Below are 19,821 nucleotides of genomic sequence, written 5' to 3'. Positions count from 1 at the left end.
CTGGTAGCAGCAAAGTCACAGGAAGTAATACGTCATTTTCAGAGGCAAGGGGGAGAAGAAAGAGGCAGTGTGTGTCCTGCTTGTGCTACAAGCCATTTACAAGTGGTTGTGTCACATTTTTCCGTGCCTCCCTTGTGTACCCTTCAATGTTTTTCGTTACCCAGCTCAGGGGAGAACCTGTCGTGCGTGGCCATCTTCTTCCTCTGTTACTACTTCCTCCTGGCATCCCTCTGCTGGCTGGTTCTCCTCGCCTATGCCTGGGAGCACCGGCTGCAACAGGGTTCTTCTCCCTCCTCCTCGCCTCTGCAAGCCAAGGCGGCCTACTTCCACCTGGTTGCCTGGAGCGTCCCCTTTGTCCTCTTCATCATCGTCATGGCCCTGGGGCTGGTGGGTGGCTCTTGCCTATTCAGGTGCAGCGATTGGTACATTTGACTGGCTACTCTCGAGCTCTCTGAAGTGTGAATACCGAATAGTAGATTTCATGTAGAATGAAGAAAGAAACCTGAATATTGAATCAAACAACAAATATCAGAAAGGTTTTCTCAAAATTTATTGCCTACCTATTTTGGGCAAGAAAATACGGTGCTGCACATGTTCAGTAGTCTTCCTAGAATTGCATAACAGATAGAATAAACTTTATTGTCCAACGGAAAAAGGTGATCTATCCACCCCCCGACGCACAGGTCAGGGGGCGAGTGCCGCCGCCTCAGATGCAGGCTGGGAGGTCTTGGGTCCCAGCAGCCTCTAAAATGTAGCAAACTATCAGTGACTTGGATATATAGAAATAAAAATATACAGTGCAGCCTACACTCATATATTATATATATGTACACACACAACCACACACAGCAGGACCCCGTTGATACGTTCCTTGCTGCTGCATTTTCTTGGTCCCAACCTAAATCGTATTGACTTCCACGTACAGTCGCCGACCGTTTATTCGGACCTCACGGGGAACACGTAAATGTCCAAATAAACAGGTGTCCGAAAAAACTGATTCAGAAAAAGAAAAAACTTTATTTCCATGCACTTATTCGGGCTCGGCAGTAGGCTTGAAGAAATCGTGAATGCGCTGTTGCATGCTGTTCCGTTTACGTGCAATCAGATAAGCCTGAATTTCGGAGTGTGTCGTACGGTCACTATAGGCAGCTGAAAGCACAGTCACTGCTTGTACAAGCTCCGCATGCGACGGTAGCGGCGCACATGGTGCGTCATGTTCCGGCTCTGAGTCATTGTCCGGCGGGGCAGCAGAAACCTGACGAATGATCTCTTCATTGAGTTCTGCACATGTCAATACAGAACTGTCAGCATCTGTGAAACTGTCAAATGAGACGGTGTCTGGAATTGCAATGCCGTGAGGTCCGAATAAACGGTCGGCAGCTGTATATATATATATATATATATATATATATATATATATATATATATATATATATATATATATACACACACACACGCACACACATACATTTACACACACGCACATACACACTCACATATATACACCATATCCATTCGAATCTAGGCCGATAGCTTTTAAGTAATCACGTACAAAATTTTAGGGTCGGCTTAGATTCGAGGATTTTTTAAAAATGCGCTAATTTGTAATTGAAAATGATAAATATGGTGCATAGCTAGCGATGTCTAGAAAAGTCAGTATCGCAGCCGCTACTAGCTGCCCCAGTAGCCAACTAAAGTACACAAGCGATGTCGTCACTTTGACCTGTGCATTTACCTGTGTCGTATCAGAGCTGGTTCTTTATTCTATGGTATCGGCGTGCATCATGGCGTTATTGTAATGGCACCAAACAGATGATGTCACTATACTACTGCTTTCAAACGAAACGTTGTGCTAGCCGCATAGGCATAGTAAGCCAGGCGGGACTTCAGCAAGAGAAATGTCCGTTGTTGGAAGGGGCAACAGAAGACGCTTTTGCGCATACATACTGCAATGAGGAGATGACAGTGATAAGGACGATAAGTGGCGCATAACAGAGAGGAGCTGTTCACCGACATCACGCCGCGTTTCTACGCGTGCAATGCCACACTGTCTGTGCATGCATAGGCACATGGATGCAAGCTTGCGCGTGTCCGCAAGCGTACGTGTGGTCTATAGGGACGAGGCTAGTGGCGGTGACAACGTAGAGTGAGCTCGGCATGTTTATATTATATAAATGCTGCTATCATTTTGTGAACGTTGTCCTCACTTGTTTTGTTCGGCCTACATTCGAGGTAACTTTTCTTTTCTTTTTTTTTTTTTTTTTTTGCTTCGGACATTTCGGGGTTGGCTTAGAATCGGGGCCTGCCTAGATTCGAATAAATACGAAATATATATATATATGTGCCACGAACACTTCGCGTGTGTGTGTGTGTGTGTGTGTGTGTGTGTGTGTGTGTGTGTGATGTACATCGTGTAAATATGTGTAAATGATATCCAGCCTGTCTATAATTTACTGCAGACAGTATCAATCTTCGTATAACATGCTTCTCTTTAATGCTAATGTTTATTCCTCGAAAACCACACTTCATATACACACATGGTTCAATAGCCAATCACACCAAAAGTACTTCACTTTCTGCGGATGTCAACTGGAGTTCAGCCTGCCAATTTTTTGTCATTCAAATTTGCTTTTTCTGGTTGCCTAGTTATTCCGAATATGTTGTAGCCCTATCTATGTAAGATAAATTCATTGGTCACTGTACTCATTTGCATAAAAGGTATAAGCTTGCATAACCAAATTTCAATATTATGAAGCAAATTACTGATATTGCGACTTAGTTACTCCGAGGTTTAACTGTAGTAGTACATTGCAGACGCAAAAAAGTGCTACAAATCGGAAAAAGAAGAAGAAAATATGCAAACTAGCGGAATACAGTTGCCAGCCATTAATTCTGACTCTTGGTGACTGCCTAAACATCTAAATAATCACGAGTCCGAAATATTGAATTTGCAACAAAATAAATAACTTGCTAGAAATAAATAAAGTCCCACAAGTCACTAAAAAAGGTGCCATATTCTCGAATGGTCACTTTCGGGGATGCTCTCACACAGCTTCATGTGATTAGCGCCAGACACTTCGGCATCTAGTACAGGCGATGGCATTTTTGGCACGGGCTGTCTATTGCAGTGCCACGAACACTCACTCATCAGTGTGCTCAGTGCTAGTCCCATGCAGTTCAGTACGAAATCTCATGAAATTGAAAATAAGTTTGACACATTGGAGATTTCACTATACCGCCAACCAGTGCCTTCCATCGCTCCATTGACTGTATTAGAGCTGGGCTGGATGACTTGTCCTGTCGCTGTCCTGTTGGCATTCTACATTCATCCCTTGTTTCAGCCTTTTCTGTCGTCAGTGTGTTTGAGCTTTTGCTTGTGTGCTGTTGTGTTCACCCCAGTGCTTTTGTCGCTGTGTCTCATTATTGTTGCAGGTGGATGGGGACCCTGTGTCAGGAATCTGTTTTGTCTCAGCGGCAAATCCACACGCACGATCGGCGCTTGTGCTCTTCCCTGTCACAACAGCCTTTTTCGCTGCCAGCTACTTTCTCATCCGAGGTGTGTGTGTTGCATTCTTGTTTGCTTATTGCTGTCTTTGTGTGCTTTTGCTTTCTGTGGTGTTTAATTGTTTCCAAGGCAAACGCTGTCCTTGTTCAAGGTATTCTATGTTTGGTGGAAGAGGATGAGACACTAACATAATGAACTATAATTATAACATTGGTAAAGAGCCAAAGTTGTTACGAATGATGCAGAGATGCACATAATGGGCAAGGTGCAGGCAAGGAATACGTTTTTCTTTTATTTTTCCTCTACATTGCCAAGGTCGTAAATGAGTTCTAGAGTCCTAAGAAAAATTTATGGATTAGGTCCAACTGATTTCTCTGTTCAAGTACATGTGAAACACAGTAACACTGTCATTTGACTACTGGCAAAGATGAAGTTTAGGCCACGTATAACGTACCATATTTACTCGATTCTAATCACCCCCTTTTTTTTCACATTTCACCCAAGTCGCAGTTGTTCTGAAGCTTGCTCTTTACCTCTGGGGAAAGATGGCCGAAAAACGCGTCGAACAGAAGCATCGATCGCATGCACTGCTGCCCCACAACTCGAATCCAGTCTGACATCAGCTCAGCTGTCACCCACCCTTTTTCCTGGACTCTTATGGTGACATCTTTAGAAAACATTAATTTTTTGGCATGTCTTTCCTTTTGAGGATGATGTATGGCAGACGCTTTTGGCCGTCAGCTGTTATGCACAGCATCACTGTGACATGCTGCTTCTTGTATCCTGTCATTTTCACCTTCAGTTCCGGGCTCCTACTTCATTAACTGTGCACTCCCTCGGTACGTCAAAATACACCAGCGCCTCATTGGCATTGCTGATGTGGCCGAGCTTGAGGTTGTGTTTTCTGTGGAGCTTCATCAAATACTGCTGAAAAGCGATAAGTTTTTCTTTAAAATCAACTGGCAACTTCTGGCATGTTGTTGTGTGGTGTCGCAGAAAATCCATTTCTTCTCATCATACGCTCCATCCAGCCTTGACTTGCATGAAACACCATGTGGGGAATCTGCATTCTTGTTGTGATCATCGCTTTCATCTGGATTGCATCAGCAGGGACAGCGAAGCCCCTGCATCGTTTGCTTCGAACAAACTCACAGACTTCTTCTGTTTGTGGATGTTGGCTCTCTTGTGGTCCCTGGCTCTCTTGTGGTCCTGTGAACTTCTGATGCGTCGCGACACCTTTGATAATCTGGTCCTGCTGCTTCCTTCACCTGATGATGCAGGCCCGGTCCACACCGCATTCCGCAGTGGCACTGTGGCTGGCATTATTTTCGGCAAGCGTGATTACAGTTTGTTCAACTTCAAGCTGTAGGCTGCTCGATTCAAACTCATTCCGACTTCCATTAGAGCTGTCAAATAACTGACATCAAACAAAGAAAGCAATGCGCAATCGCAATGCCTGCAAAACCTGCCTAGTGCTGCCGATCCCAAACCCATGTGACAACATGCTGATAAAGTTATCGTGGTCGCTTTTGGCCGGTTTTTGGTGTTTTTGGCGTTCTGTGCCGCCATGTGTCATGGAGTGTCGAAGCACAGCAACCAGAGGTTGTGCCATGAACGCTGCACCACCCCAGCATTCCGACGGCTCTGGCTCGATGGCAGAGTGAGCAAGCGCACAAACTTTCTTCCAACTTTTTTTGGAGGAAATAAGAGGGGTGCTTAGAATCGTGAAAATATGCTAAGTCGCCAGAGTCGTGAATTTCCATGCTATAAGCAGTACCACACTATAACCAAAACAATGTTTTTCAAAGGCTGTGCACATGCAAAATATAGACTAAATCATAAAAGTATGAGTGGTTTTAACGGCAGGGGTCAAGAAAGACGACAGCACAGACACTCACATACAACTGGTGTTAATTGGAAAGTTGCTCACGAAAGCAGAGATTCACTCATGTGCAGACAAACACATCACAAGGTATACAGTAGTCATACAGGGCCAAGAGGGCGAATGATGAAAACTTTCAATATCAGAAGTGTCTGAAGACCGTAAATTTAACAGTTCAAAAAGCCTATTTCTGTATCTGTTGGCGTTAAAGAGGGAGCACACGTGGCTGAATGTACGAAAATCTGGCTAGCTTCTGTGATCTCTCTTGCCAGTCTGTCTTTCGGCCTGCTAAACAAAGGAATGCATAAATGCATTGCTCTCGGCGTGATTAGCACCACACACACTGGCACTCATGACCATGCACACGTTCAGTATTGACCACACACCGCTGACAAGCAACCAGAGAAAAAGGCTTCTCCATCACCTAAGCAACCCCCGCCCGCCCGCTGAGGTGGCACGCTGCCACTGTGTTATTTTTTTTCCTTTGTCTCTTGCGGGTTCACTCACTTTCCGCGTCTCCTCCACCTCTGCATTGCCCTTGTTGCACTCACATCTGACAGTGCACCTCGCTGGGAAGCGCACTCACTGACTCGCATCTGCGGGATTTCGCGGCAACTGCATTACAACTGTTATTTCGTCTCGTGCGGCTGCACTATAAGCGATACGTGTATACAGCGAGTTTATGGGAAGGTAAATGGGAGTCAGAAACCATCGCATGTGCTCCTGCACTATATGTGGCTACATTACAAGCGGCCTAAGCCGTGTTTGAAATTCGTGTTTGCCTTTACAACAAGATTAACTACGCCTACTGCATTTACACGATTGTAAGTCGACTCGAATGTAAGTCGACCCTCCCATATCGCTTGACCGGAAAAAAATATAAGAGAGCATACCCGAGGGCGCATTCGATAACGAAAATTTATTAGTAGCTGACATGGTCACTGGACTACTAGTCTTCACTAGTGCTGCCATTGTCATCGTTGCTGCGGTCCCACAGCGCGTCGTGGTCCAGCGAAATTTCAAATTTGGCAAACAACCGCACCAGGATATCTTGCAGAACAGCAGCCCACGCCAAATGCACCCAACCACACGCAGCCGTCAGGGAGGCTCTTTTGACAGGGCTGGTTGGCGTAATTTCGCACTGCCGCCAGCCACTCGTTGTACTCACGGCGGAGCAGAACCTTAAAATTAAGGCGAAGGTCCGGGCTTGTTTCATGACCACATCGCACTTTAATGGCAGGGACCGATCACGCATTTCAGTGACGTATGCCGCAAGCTTAGCCTGCAGCTCCGGACAGCGTCCAGACTTTGGCATGTGGGAAATTTCTCACTAGCCGTCACAGGGTGAAAATTTCGCTTCGCTGCAGTTGCCACTCTCACACCACCCGTTTAGAAAGATCGAAATTGCGGCCCGCTGCGCAGTGATTTGTTTCTTCGACGTAAAGGATGGCAGCCCTCTTGAACGCTGCTGTGAACGAGTGCGGAATGATTAGTGGGCCTGGAGCACTCATGATGAGTGGGGAAGCATAGAAGTATCATGTAGCCGGCAGTCAAGTGGAATGCATCAAATGCCTTTAAACAGAGAAAGAGAAACCCGCGAGCGGTGTCTGCTCTTCCATGAACTACCGATACTCCCCGCAAGCGCTGCCGTTCTGAGGGTGCCGCCGCAAATGGGAACAGCGGCGCTTCCATCATATTGACACCCCCCATGAGCGTTGCAAGACTCTCAAAAATGTTGAAAAACCCTTCCGAAAAGTGAACAAACACGCGGGATAGCAAAAAGATACGGGTAGGGCCATTGAGCAAACATAAAATTGTAACTACGTTGTAGCTCTCGTTGGTATCGCTCTTATTGGCGGGGCCATGTTTTGGTTTCGGTTGTAAGTCGACTCCCCAACTTCAGACTTTCAAATTTAGAAAAAGGGGTCAACTTACAATCGTGTAAATACGGTAACTGTTGAAATCTGAATTTTGAATTTGGGAACTTAAAATTTTCTCTAAAATTGCTATAAAGCAATAATTTAAATGGTTTCTCGAAATTCCCCTAATAGGCGGAGTTTCAAGGAATGTCATAAATTTTCCTAATTGCTTAACTAGAGAATTGCAAACTGTATGCATTACTTTTTCTGATATCTTTCTTGTAATTTTCAGCATTGTTCAGAAAAAAAAAGTTCATAGCCTAAAATAAATATATGTGGACCAGTAAAATGTAGGTAGTAAATTCCTTTTGTTCAATTCTCTGCCACTCTTATCACCCACCGTTTATGGCCGGCTGATCCCGTTGATAATGTGGGTTGGGTGCCACTCTGACCACTCGCGAAGCGTGAAGTGGAATAGCAATGGAGGAGCATCGTTATGATCACTCGGCTCTGCTAACAACATTCCATAGATTTTTAGCTTTTTCTCTTAAAAAAAAATGGAACAAATCCAATCAAAGCTTGTTAATTGAAGAGATAAATTTTTATGTAAAGCAGCCTCGTAAAGGCCAACTGGAATGAAATTCTATGCTGCCTAAATGTTCATTTTCTTATAGTGCTCATACTTGAGATGTTTGTGCATGAACTTGAACTTGAAATATCTATTGTTTGTTCAAATACCATAGCCAGATGTACGAAGCAGCACCTCCATGTTTGTGGACAAAGTGAGAATATTCTCTAATTTTACTGAAAACCGTTTTGTTTGGCAAAAGATGTACGTGAGGCGATATCGTGCCTCACCTTGGAATGCTGTATTCTGGATTGACACCATCTCGTGCGGTGTGAAACACATATTGGGGGTGCTTTTTGTTATTTATGAAGACCAATTGTCTTGTACAAATTGCTGTCGACGTTCTCAAAATGCCAACAACATTGCAATGTAAACCACCAATGGGGTTTGCCAAGTATCTGGCTTGAAATCTGTGGTGAAATTCTTGAAAGTAATTTGATACAACAATAAGCAAAATTGCAAAAATCAAAGCCTGCTGGCTATCTATACAGACCACATGGAGCTTTTCCGAAATGCCACCAATAATATTTTTGGTCACTTTCGTGTGCATCGGCACTGGACATGTCAGTGTCTATGGGCAACAGCACTACTGGCGCTATGCCAAGACAGTGTGCTTGACCCAGAGTCGAGACAATTGATCCTAATTCAATAGTCAAAGCTCTGTATAACGTACTTTTACTTTCAGCGAAAAACTTTGTTAAATTACGAATTTTGTTAATTCGGGGTTTTTAAGGTTTCGGGAGTAAAAATTATTTCACAAATTCCCAGAACATTCCTGGTGGATATGGTTAGTAATCACTTATAAACAAATCACAAGAAAGTTGGGCCATAATAGCTTGTTTATGAGTGCCAGCTCACGCAGTGCAAATCATGCTGGGAGCAGTGCATTGGCACGGCTCACTGTGCCCGAGATTAGTATGTTGCGTTGCATGGCGCCATAAATCTTGGACGTCATGGCTGACTGTACATAGTGCCCGCAGCTGCTTTAGGTAGCGCCCTGAAATGAAAAACAACAGTGCAAAAAGATACGAATATCCGTATATCCGTCCTGAAAAAAAAAAAAGAGAGAGAGAAATGTCACAGTATTTTCAGAAAGGCAAAGCTTTGATTGCGATAGCAAAAATACAACTACACCAAGTAAGGTTCCATTTTATTGGTGTTATGCACGCTCAGGCAAAGATCACTCCATGACCAAGAACACTCGCTGCTGCAACGCGAGCAAACGCTTCGCACTGTGCCTCGGAAACTTGAGATTGCGCAACCGCCAGTGCTAGATGCATGGGAACAAAATGTGCGTGACCGCACCAAACATTTTGGCTCGGCCTTTGCATTTACCAAAGGTTACCTCCAAGATGGGGCGCATGACCCACATGTGGACAGCCATGCGCAGCTGCAGCAAGGGCAGTGGAGAGGAGGCACCTGTGCGCTGAAGGAATTGTCAGCGCTCGTGCTTCTCCGAGCTGCTGCGCACCTCGCGGCCTCTGCAAGTTATTTCGTGACAAATGGTGCAGTGCTATTTCCTGAATACTGCCTCCTGGCACGTGGCGAAATCTTTGACGATGTTTTTGCCGCTCGAACTTTGGGTGCAGAAGACACTTGCAAATAAAATTCTTTCCTCAGCTGACATTTTTATAGCTTTTTGCTAGGTGTACCAGCCATACAGCCTCCAAGTATGTATGTGCCTGAAATGGTCTTAAGTCAAAACCGCTCACAGAATTAATGCATTAGATCGCGAAAAAACAACAACATTGTTTTCCATGAAAATGAGATGGGAAAATAAATATAGTTTGTCACATTGTGGATTTCATTAAATCAAGGTTTTAATAATTATAATAATAATAATAATAATAATAATAAATGCTTTATTTGTCTTAAGAGCACCATATACAAAACGGGTCAACCCAAGCCAATGAGGCTCGTCAGGCTGTACCCGGCAGTCAGTTTCAGGACGAAGCAGCAGCGCATGCTTTCACTCACGTTAAGTCTTAAATGCGCCGTCTGCGCACTCGTGCAATGTCTTGAACCTGTATTGGCTTCTCCAGCGGGCTTCACGACAACGCTCGTGTTGCTGTAAAGCGCTGAAGCGCTGTTGCTGAACAAATACTGAAAACAAAGAGACATCAAACAGTGTCAGATGAGTTTTCCCCTAAATACAATTTCGGAGCATGTTTTGATGAAATAGAAAAAATTTTTGTGGGCACGGAATTAAATGTATCGGGAACATAATAATTTTGCACAAAACGTCCAAATCGCGTATAACATCGGGGTGTACAAAACATGGAATGACGCCTGAGTGGTCTTGTGGGCACCAAAGGAAACAGAAAATCACCATTCCAGAGATGACGGCAAATAACAGTCTGAAAAAAATAATGCATCAAAGGAAAGCTACTGTAAAGCAGAAAACAAGCTAGTACCACCAGGAATGTTAACATTATAGGCCACATTTCGTAGCAGTGATTTTAATATACAGTTTATTTTTGAACACCATGTAAAAGAACAATGATAAAATACTGTTATACCGTATCTCAGGATACTGTAACCTAGGGCATGAATTATTATCTTGCACACAGAAAAGGGAAGGATGAAGCGGCTATTGTGTATAGTACATGATAACACCCAGAGTTTATTACAAAGAAGGGATAGATGACTATTCCATGTCATATTGAAGTTAAAGATAATTCTCATGTACTTTACATTCGGCGATGGTAAAGTAATGGTTTATATTGACAATTGGTACATCATGGACCATGAAGGAAGATGTGGAGAGTGGGATCAATTCGTCTATGTGGATTGTGGAAATGAACCAGATTTGTTTTTTGTTTGTTAATAGTGATATAGTTTCTGGAAAACCAGTCCATGGCATACACAATGTCACTTTGTAGCATTGCAACTGATGAAATGAAAACAGTGTGTGTGTGACAAGAAGAACAGTGTCATCGGTGCATCGAAACATTTGACATTGGGATGTACCTTTAGGCAGATCATTTACATAAACATTAAATAGTAGTGGAGGTAACACGGATCCCTGCGGGACACCAGATTTTAAGAAAACCTTCGAACTAATATGATCCCCTATCTTGACTACATGTGAACGATTAAAAAAAAATTAAGTTAAACCTAGTTAAACCATAGCTGGCCGGAGCTCGGAAGAAGTATGTACTAAACGGTAGTACTGCTTAATCGAAATTGCGCGAGATTGCCCACTTGCCAGTAAAAAACGAAACTCAGAGAGAGTGCAATGACTGGGCAAAAACATGTAATTTATTCACATTGCGCGACAAACTGGCTCGCAGCTTCAGTATGTTTGATGCCGAGGCGGCCTAACAGCGACGACAGCGGCCTCAAACATACTGAAGCTGTGAGCCAGTTTTTCAGCTAGCCCCCTCTTCTCGGCGAATACTCGCGTGGCAGATTCCTCGTAAGCATAGCATATTCTCCATGCACGGTCGTGACGATTGCATTCACGAGGCTGACGTAATGCGCAGCTTCTGTCACTGTTGGGCCTGAATTGCCCATGTAGTCGCTTCCCGTGTCGTCCTCATCACTGTTGCTAGTCGACACTTTGGCAACAACAGAAGCAACGATGGTGAAAAGTCAAACCTCGAAGCCGACATCTTTTCGCAGTCCGAGCCGCACTGTTGAGCATCTTCTCCTTAGCATTCCAAATGCCACACGCTCTTCTCTAGTCCGCGGTAGATCCCTGTCACGTGCCACGTTCGATAGCACAAACGATGTCCAATTTTTCTTCTATGCTGAGCATCTGATATTCTTTATGGGGGGGGGGGGGGGGGATGATGTTGATGAGGCTTCACGTGCAATCACACAGGGTGCTCAGAGGCCGTTGTTGTGGTCTTTGAGGCTTGCTATTCTGCCGGGCCACCCGATGGGGGCAATGCACTGCCGTGATTGCGCAAGGAAAAGTGGAAACACTAAGTGTTAACTGACACGTACGCAATAAGCTGGTACGGTTTATATGGATACAGAACACATTATGTTCAGGGGCCGCTGAGTCAGAGATTTGACTTCACTACTTTTAAACCGAAACTGCAGTTTTAAGCGGGTATGGTTTAACGAGGTTTTACTGTAGTTAATAATTTGTTAAAAGGCCCCCGAAATCCCGAGAGATGTAGTTTGCACAAAAGTAATGTGTGCGCTACGGAGTCAAAAGCTCTGCTTGCTCGTTGTTATCGAAAGCAGAGAAGATTAAATCAGCTAATTGTTCCAAGAGCACTACAGTCCGCTTCCCAAGAACAAAGCCAAATTGAGTAGCTGACAATAATTCATTTTAATTTTTTTAGAAAGCCAGTCATGACTCTGAATAAGTGTTTTTCCAGAATTTGACTAATTGCAGGTTAAATTGAAATCGGCCTGTAGTTGTCAACCCGTTTAAAAAAGCCATTTTTGTATAATGGTTTAACAACTGCAATATTTAGCTCGTCTAGAAGAAAACCAAGTTCAGTATAACCGTTCAGCATAAATAAAAGTATATTTTCTAGGACAGAAAAGTTACGTTGCAGCTCATACATAGATATGCCATCTAAACCAGGTGCCTTCTTTTGTTTAAAACTGAATAATATGCTGCGCAGATCGGAAGCAGTGATAAAAGGAAGAAATGCAGAGGACTCTGAACTGATAATATTATTGAAACCATTAGCGTGAGCTGGCTGAGTAATCGACGATGCTTTAGCGAAGTGAATATTGATATCAGTAACGGCAGATTCGAAATTTTCAAAATGCTTGCCAAAAACGTTGACTAATTGGCCTGGATGGCGACGGAATATTTGATTAATCATCAATCACATTTTTCAAGGGTTCTGCCTATTTTTGTAGAATCATTTACTGTGTGAGTGCTTCTCAGACCGAAGTAACGCAGTTACCCTATTTCTGTGGACTTTGTATAAATTCCTCAGAGTGTTGTTAGGCAAGTTTTTACAGTTTTCCCAAAGTTTATCTTTCTGTATTATTGTCTTGAGAATCCCCGGTGTAAGCCAATGCAAGTTAGTATTGCGTTTCTTAATTTTTATGGTTTTCTGTGCCCTGTATTTATGGGTCAAGACCATTAACAAATTTAGTGTACACATCTTATACGGTTGCCCCTTCCATAAGTGTATTCCAGTCAAAAACATTAACCAAACTATCAAGTTTGGCTATGTCGAAGATTGATACCTGGAAATGTTCGGATGATACCTTTTTAAGCATGCACAAATAAATATGGCAGCCCACAAAATAGGGCTCAGCCAGTTTGTGCGTGATTACAGCCGAATCAACATGATAAAATGGAGCTCTAATGTTGATGTGATGGATGCATGACGTGACTTGCTTGGTTCCTAGGTATTCTTCTCTTGTACAAGAACGGATAGTTGGAAGAAGCCCCGATTTGCTAATACATTTAAGTAATCGCAAACAATCGGGCAGGACAGCGATAAAGTGTTTATGTTAATATGGCCTGCCAGGCAAAAGAGTGAGGTTGAAGGCAAAGACAGCAAAAACGCATCCATTTCATTTACAAAAACGTTTGCATTTCGGAGGGTGGTCTATAAATTTCAAGTAGGGTTATATCTCTATCTCGCAAGAAAATATGAATGCCAGGCATACGGCTGAGGTGAACCTTGATAGCACAGATGACGTCGCATATCGTTCATGTACAAAAGCCATGACACCACCACCCCTACTGACATGACGCGATAGCACAAAACTAGAATAATTGGGTAGTTTGAAAGGAGAAATGAGCTCTTCATGAATATAAATTTCGGTTAGTACAAACGCATCAACGATAGCATCGGTATTTTGTGTGATGCCAAGAAATTTGTTCCACTGCCTATGGATACTGAAGATGTTAACGTGTAAAACCATGAAGGACCGTCTCCCTTGACGTGATAAACTGATGAAGTTCAAGCTCCCACTATTATGAAATGCATTGTTCATTTTGTGGAATTAGTCAAGGTCAATGGAATTGTTCATTTTTAAACAAGCTTATCAAGGTCAGAATGCTCTGATATGTGGACAAGAGACAATCCCTCAGCATTTTTGGCGAAAATTTTGCCATGCTTAGCCCAGGCGAACTTGTACTGTTTTTCTTTTCCTTTTTGGCGAGCTGCCCAGAACAGATTTCTGTTATATATGGTCAAGTTGTCTGCAAAATAAAGTTGAGTGATCACGTACTGTTTTGCAAACGCCCTTAAATTGCCTCTACAGCTCCACCACGTTTCTTTCAGCGCAACAAAAGGGAATCTAATGAGCAGAACTGGTGGGCGATCTCGTTTGACAGGAAGGCGATGAATACCATAGTCTCGATGTGAAATTTCGTGTATTTTACCTTCAACTTTTGTGCCAAGTCAGAGATTATAGGTAGAAGCTTCTCACCTTTCTTTTGCGGCAGACCATGAATTTCTAAGTTCGGCTTTCTGCTGTACTGTTCGATGTCATTTAATTGTTTGCAAAGGCTTGCCAGTTCTTCTGATTGATCTGATGCAGTGGATTTTAAGGCATGAATTTTTTTTTGCAATTGTTCCACTGCGGTTTGTTGCGCAGCAGCAGTAGCAATGACCTCATCAAACTTTTTTGAAAGAAAGTTAATTAATTCTTGAACGGAATCAACCGATTGTTGAACAACTACTACAGTCGATTTGACTTGCAAAAGCTCATCAACTTTGAGAACAAGGGAGCTGATAGCTAATGGCAGTTTTGCACTGCATCACCCTCGGCTGGCGTGTGATTTTGGGAGCGACAGTCCCAGCAAAGGTATGTTTCACGCTTGGCAGCTCCCTAGCCTGACATGGCATTTTCAGCTACACCAGCACATCTTTTGCCATAATGAAATTTCGTTAAATCAAAGTTTGAATGTAGGTTAAACCTCGATGTAACGAAGTTGGTAAAATCGGCAATTTGCTCGTTATATCGAAATTTTGTAGTAATTGAAATTCAACCTTTTATGCAAATAAGTGCAGTCACCAATTGATTTTTCTTACACATAAAAACAGAATTTTCCATATTATTGGGTGATCGAAAAAAAGCAAATTTGAGTGAGAAAACAACTTATTTTGATTTTGATAAATTTCGGAGTCGGCGACGAATCATACGGTTTCATGCCAAGTATGTCGATATCTCCACATCATAGGTATGAATTAGCGAAGCCATCCACTCTTTTGCGTGCACTCCGCCCCCGCAGCTGATAGCATCACCCACACTGGGACTACGTCGTCAGGGAAAGCAGCGCCAGCGGGGAGCGAATGCTTTGTCTATCTCGCTCCAACAGGTCATCGAAACTTGAGATTATGCAACTTCGAATACTAAATGTGCAGGAAGACAGCTTACATGCCCATCCTTTGCACATGTGGCAGATTACCTCTAAAGCAGGATGTGCAGCTTCATATATGGCCAGCCACACTTACAGCCGTGCGCAGCCATAGCCAAGATGCATGCCAGAAATCGAGACGTGTGCCAACTTATCCCCCAATCTGTGCCCCCCCCCCCCTGCTGCCTCCTCGTGAGTGCGTGATTGCGTTATTGTGAGCTTGCACACCTCCCTCTTTCCTTTTGCTCGCATGGGAAGGCGTCACTCCGGAAGCCAGCATCTTTCCTGTCTCGCCCTCGCACATTTTCACTCACACCTAAAGCACACAGTACACGGGGTGCGATAGGATCTTATCACACTTGGACTTTATATGGAACATAATGCGGCTCTGCTTCGGCAGTTGCTCTTGTTGTGCAGCGTGTGATTTGAGAGGTGCATTTGCAAGCAGCCATTTGTTATTCAATTATTTGACCATGTGCGTCCGTGGAAGTTTTAATTTATTGTCTCAGCATTCTTTTGCAGCGGCAATGAAATTTCATTGTATTGAAATCACACAAACACATTTCATTATATTGAGGTTCTAAATACATGGTGTTCTATGGACAAGAGGTTAATAAAAGTTAAATACATTGTTATATTGGCGTTCGTTATATTGAGATTTAACTGTATTTGAAGCCTGTCACCTGGGCATAATATCTTCTAGACATCTAAAATGCTGACACTGCTACTTTCTGCGTCATAATGAATTCTAGGCAGTTTCAGTTTGAAAACCGAAACTGAACTCTGGAAGAGGGCAATTGTCACACCTTTAGTAGGCACCCACAAGTGATGCGTCATTAACGCCTGATCACGAGCATGAAACGGCCATCCTCCTCAAGCCGCAATGTCGCTGCAACGCTATGAGCTTGCATTCTGGCTTCTTTTGGTTACAGTGTGTGGGCTGATTCTGCCTGCTCATAAATGCCAATAGTCTTGCTCAAGGTTATCGTTAACACGTCATGAGCGCATTGATGCGTGGCTGACAGCATCCTAAATGAGAAGAAAAAAAGACTTGGACTACCAGCTGCTATGCGAGGCCACAACAAGGTGGCAGCAAGCAACCAAACAAATGTGTGCGAGCAGTGATGGACAGAAAGTAGGGCACCACGGTCAGCTGTTAGCGAACATTGTTTAACTGCGCGAGCAAACGAACCACAAAGACAGCGAGGGACAAGGACATCCTGTCTATTAGAAATAAAACGAATGGGCACCTGCCTGTCCACTGCCTGGCGTGCACGTGCAAGCCGATCATGAAGGAAACAAAGATTTTGTGCCGCTGCCGAGATAGCCGAGCCAGAGAGCTACTCGAGGCGTACCATATTAAAAAGAAGGGACAACAATGTGTCACTGACACCTCAGTTTATTTACATAACAGTGAGATTAGGTTTATTGACGAGCGTAGGTAGGTCGCGTTTCGCTTATACAAGGTTTTACTTTTCTTTTACCTTGCCTTTTTTCGCGCACGCGCAGTGGTGTATGTCGGGTGTGTATTTATATGTGTACCTTGTGGAATAAACTTTAGTTGCAAGTCTGCGCCCATCCTTGTCCCTCGCTGTCTTTGTGGTTCGTTTGCTCGCGCAGTTAAACAATGTTCGCTAATATCTACCAACTCGCCCAACAACAAGTTCTACTAAACTATGTCAGCTGTTATGTCTGGCTCAGCTAGCGAGCTGCCACCGCCACGTGAAAAGCGAGTGCAAACGACGATGCCGACAATGCTCTGTCGCCTTTTGCCTGGTATTTTCCAAGTTGAGAATTCAAGACGCCTGGAGTCTAGTGCAATAACTTTTGAAGATAAAAGGTGAAAAACACTTGAATTCACACCACAGCCAGACAAAAAATTTCAACTTGACCGATATTTCAAGATATCAGAATTCAAGTTAATGAGGGTTTACTATAATTTAAATGCATTAAGTAGGTGTGTTTGAATAGTCAAATTTCCCAACAGAATATAAATATCTTAGAAAATTGATCTCTGAATGCCGAATTATATATATAATATTTCGAATTTGCAAACAAAGGGAAATATAGTACCCCTGTCACACGGGCACCCGCAAACTCTGTTGAGCATGAAACTCCCTAACGGGGACTGACAGCAATGGAGTTGCAGCCGTGCTACACGGCACAGTGCGAGCTTTTAACGGGCGCCGCACGGGATAGAAACGGCGCTGCTGCGCTTACTTCCACATGCAACTGTTCACATATACGGTCAACGTGAAAGTAATCTATGTGTACTTTTTTTAACGCACTATGCAATAATATAAAATCACGCGAGAAACTTTGCGGTACGTTACTGCAAGACTTTTGTTTTCCAAGCATAGCGAAGTTGCAAGCGATGCTGGCCACACTGTGCTCTTGCTTTCGTGCGTGGCACATGGTGCATGGGCAGCGCGGGTCACGTTGTTGGGCCGGTGTGCTTCGAGTTGTGGTTCCGCTGTGTAATCGCGCGTGTCTGTGTGTTCGAAGTGCGCCGGGATCACTCATGGTGCGTGTCACCCGGAGAATTTACCCATACGGCTTGAACGACACGTGCGGCTCGCGTGCCTATAAGAACAAACGAAATGGCGGAACGACATTACCCGATGCGGCGTGGCGAAGTATTGGGGTAGGGAGTACAGGCGCTGATGCCCTTAAAAACAAATTAAAACTTCCATCATGTGGCACATATATTAAGGCAAAAAAAAATTATGCTAAAATTTGTAAATGAACCAGTTACGACGATTTTACTAGTCGGGTTTTCTGCGGAGCTGTAGCTACCTGAGAACGAGAGTACTCCATCCCACAGTAATGGTCATTGCCAAACTCCCTTCGCCCAAAATCTCCATTTAACTTCCTTGGCGCAAGGGAGACCGTGTGACACGGAGCACAACTCCATTGGCATAAAGACAAAGGAGTTCAATGGAGTGCGCGGGTGCCCATGTGACAGGGCTATAAAGCTCACACGAAGCTCATTTGGTAAATAGAAGACGGTTGTTTACATTATATTATGCATGTTTTATTGTTCTGATTTTCATTGTTTCTACTTTACTGAAATCTGCATCACCATGACAGTGCAGACAAAAATGCAAACTTGCTGTGCTACACCTAACGTCGCACTGAGCTTTGCTGTTGGGGTGACCATGAGATTGTGTCGTGCATCTCTTTGTCAGTTGATCTCAGAGGCCATAGTATAATTGTGGTGTCATTCTCCACCACTGGATGGCAATACTGCCTTTCGGTGACAAAATTACTTTCCTTTGCTTGAGGCACCACTCGGTTGTGACAGCAATATATTGCGTGTCTTGCATACCTGTAAGCAAAAAAAAAAGACAAAAAATCGGGCTAGGGTTTCAGAAAGCTGAAGGAAAGAGCAGGCAGCCTTTCATTTTAGGCTCCTTTGCGTTTAGATCAGATATCAACAACAGTAACGCCTAGCAAATATGCCAGTTTGCTTATCAGGTTTAGAAAGTCTTGTAGAACCTCTTTAATGGCTGTGTGCTGGCTTGAAGTGCTTGTGTGTATACTACGTCATCTGCATCTTGTGTTTTTATTAATTATCTGTGCTACAAGAACCAAAAATTGAATGTGAGCTAGCCCAATCTTTCGTATTGTTATTGTAGGCAGACTTGAAAGGGTTTGTTACTTGACATGAACATTGTCTTGGGGTAATGTTAGTGTCAAGGGTCATACATGGTCTCTGCATGATCTTGCTGCATCAGAGAGATTTTTCTTTTTTCTTCTCTAACTGCTTAAGTGCAGCTTTGCAGTTTAGTATTATTCAGAATGGCTTGTTCATTAATATTTTATTATTTCAAAAGTACTGTCAGTCTCCTACTGGTGTTATTACAAGGTTGGGAAAAAATACTTTTACGAGAACATGATTGATAGTACTTCATGAGATACAAAACACATGCAGTTTACATAGCAAATGCATACACCAGCAATCAGAATTTGCTCTGTTGTGTACTGCCTTCGCTTGACTTTGTTTCTCTTGCTAACTTCTTTTTCCTGCATTCTCTCCCTTTGCAGCCCACGGTGTGCATGTGAGTGAGCCTTGTGACTCTTTTCTAACTCCTCTCTTGCCTTCCATAAAGGCTTTCACTAACTTGCTAGATCCATGGGAAGTGCTGGCTTTGCATGGAGATCTGTTGACTCGTTCACTGTACAACGAATTCAGTTTCCTAGTTCAGTGATTCTTTTTCTCCCTTCAACTTGCTACCTAGAGTTTGTATCTTCATAGTCTCAGTCGATTGCATGAAGTTTTTTATGTGTTTCATATTTCATATAGGCAAAGGCTTGCACAGTGTCACAAGCCAAAGCAAACGGCCTATTCTTGAATACATAATCTTATGCTCCTCTGCCTGAGACAAGGAACTGCGCTGCAATGACACATACATTCAATTTTGCTGTGTCAGCACGATTACCTACATCGTAGCCTTTTTATCTTGCAAAAGTAAGTGAAAGTAACTTTTTCACGCGAACATGCAATAACCGCATTGTATGCAAGGTGAAATATGAGTGATAGTAGAATGTTAGCTGTTTGATGAAAGATAAAAAATTGCTTCGAACCGTTGCAGGATCTTCAGCTGAGTGTGGTGCGCGCAGACGTGGAATGCCCCCACGCTAACAGCAGCG

General features: G+C 43.4%; 1 protein-coding gene across 1 annotated transcript in view; it reads left to right on the top strand.

Annotated features, from left to right (window-relative positions):
* The window catches only part of smo (smoothened, frizzled class receptor), a 129,191-nt gene that overhangs the window by 26,741 nt on the left and 82,629 nt on the right, over positions 1-19,821 (top strand). The window contains exons 5-6 of the mRNA XM_065432057.2: positions 165-387; positions 3,433-3,556. Coding sequence (XP_065288129.1) covers positions 165-387; positions 3,433-3,556 — 347 coding nt within the window. The remainder of the gene's footprint in view (positions 1-164; positions 388-3,432; positions 3,557-19,821) is intronic.

Source organism: Dermacentor albipictus, chromosome 3 (genome assembly GCF_038994185.2).
Source record: "Dermacentor albipictus isolate Rhodes 1998 colony chromosome 3, USDA_Dalb.pri_finalv2, whole genome shotgun sequence".
NCBI lineage: Eukaryota > Metazoa > Arthropoda > Arachnida > Ixodida > Ixodidae > Dermacentor > Dermacentor albipictus.
Note: the sequence above shows the minus strand (reverse complement) of the source record. Positions and strands in the feature narration are given on the sequence as shown.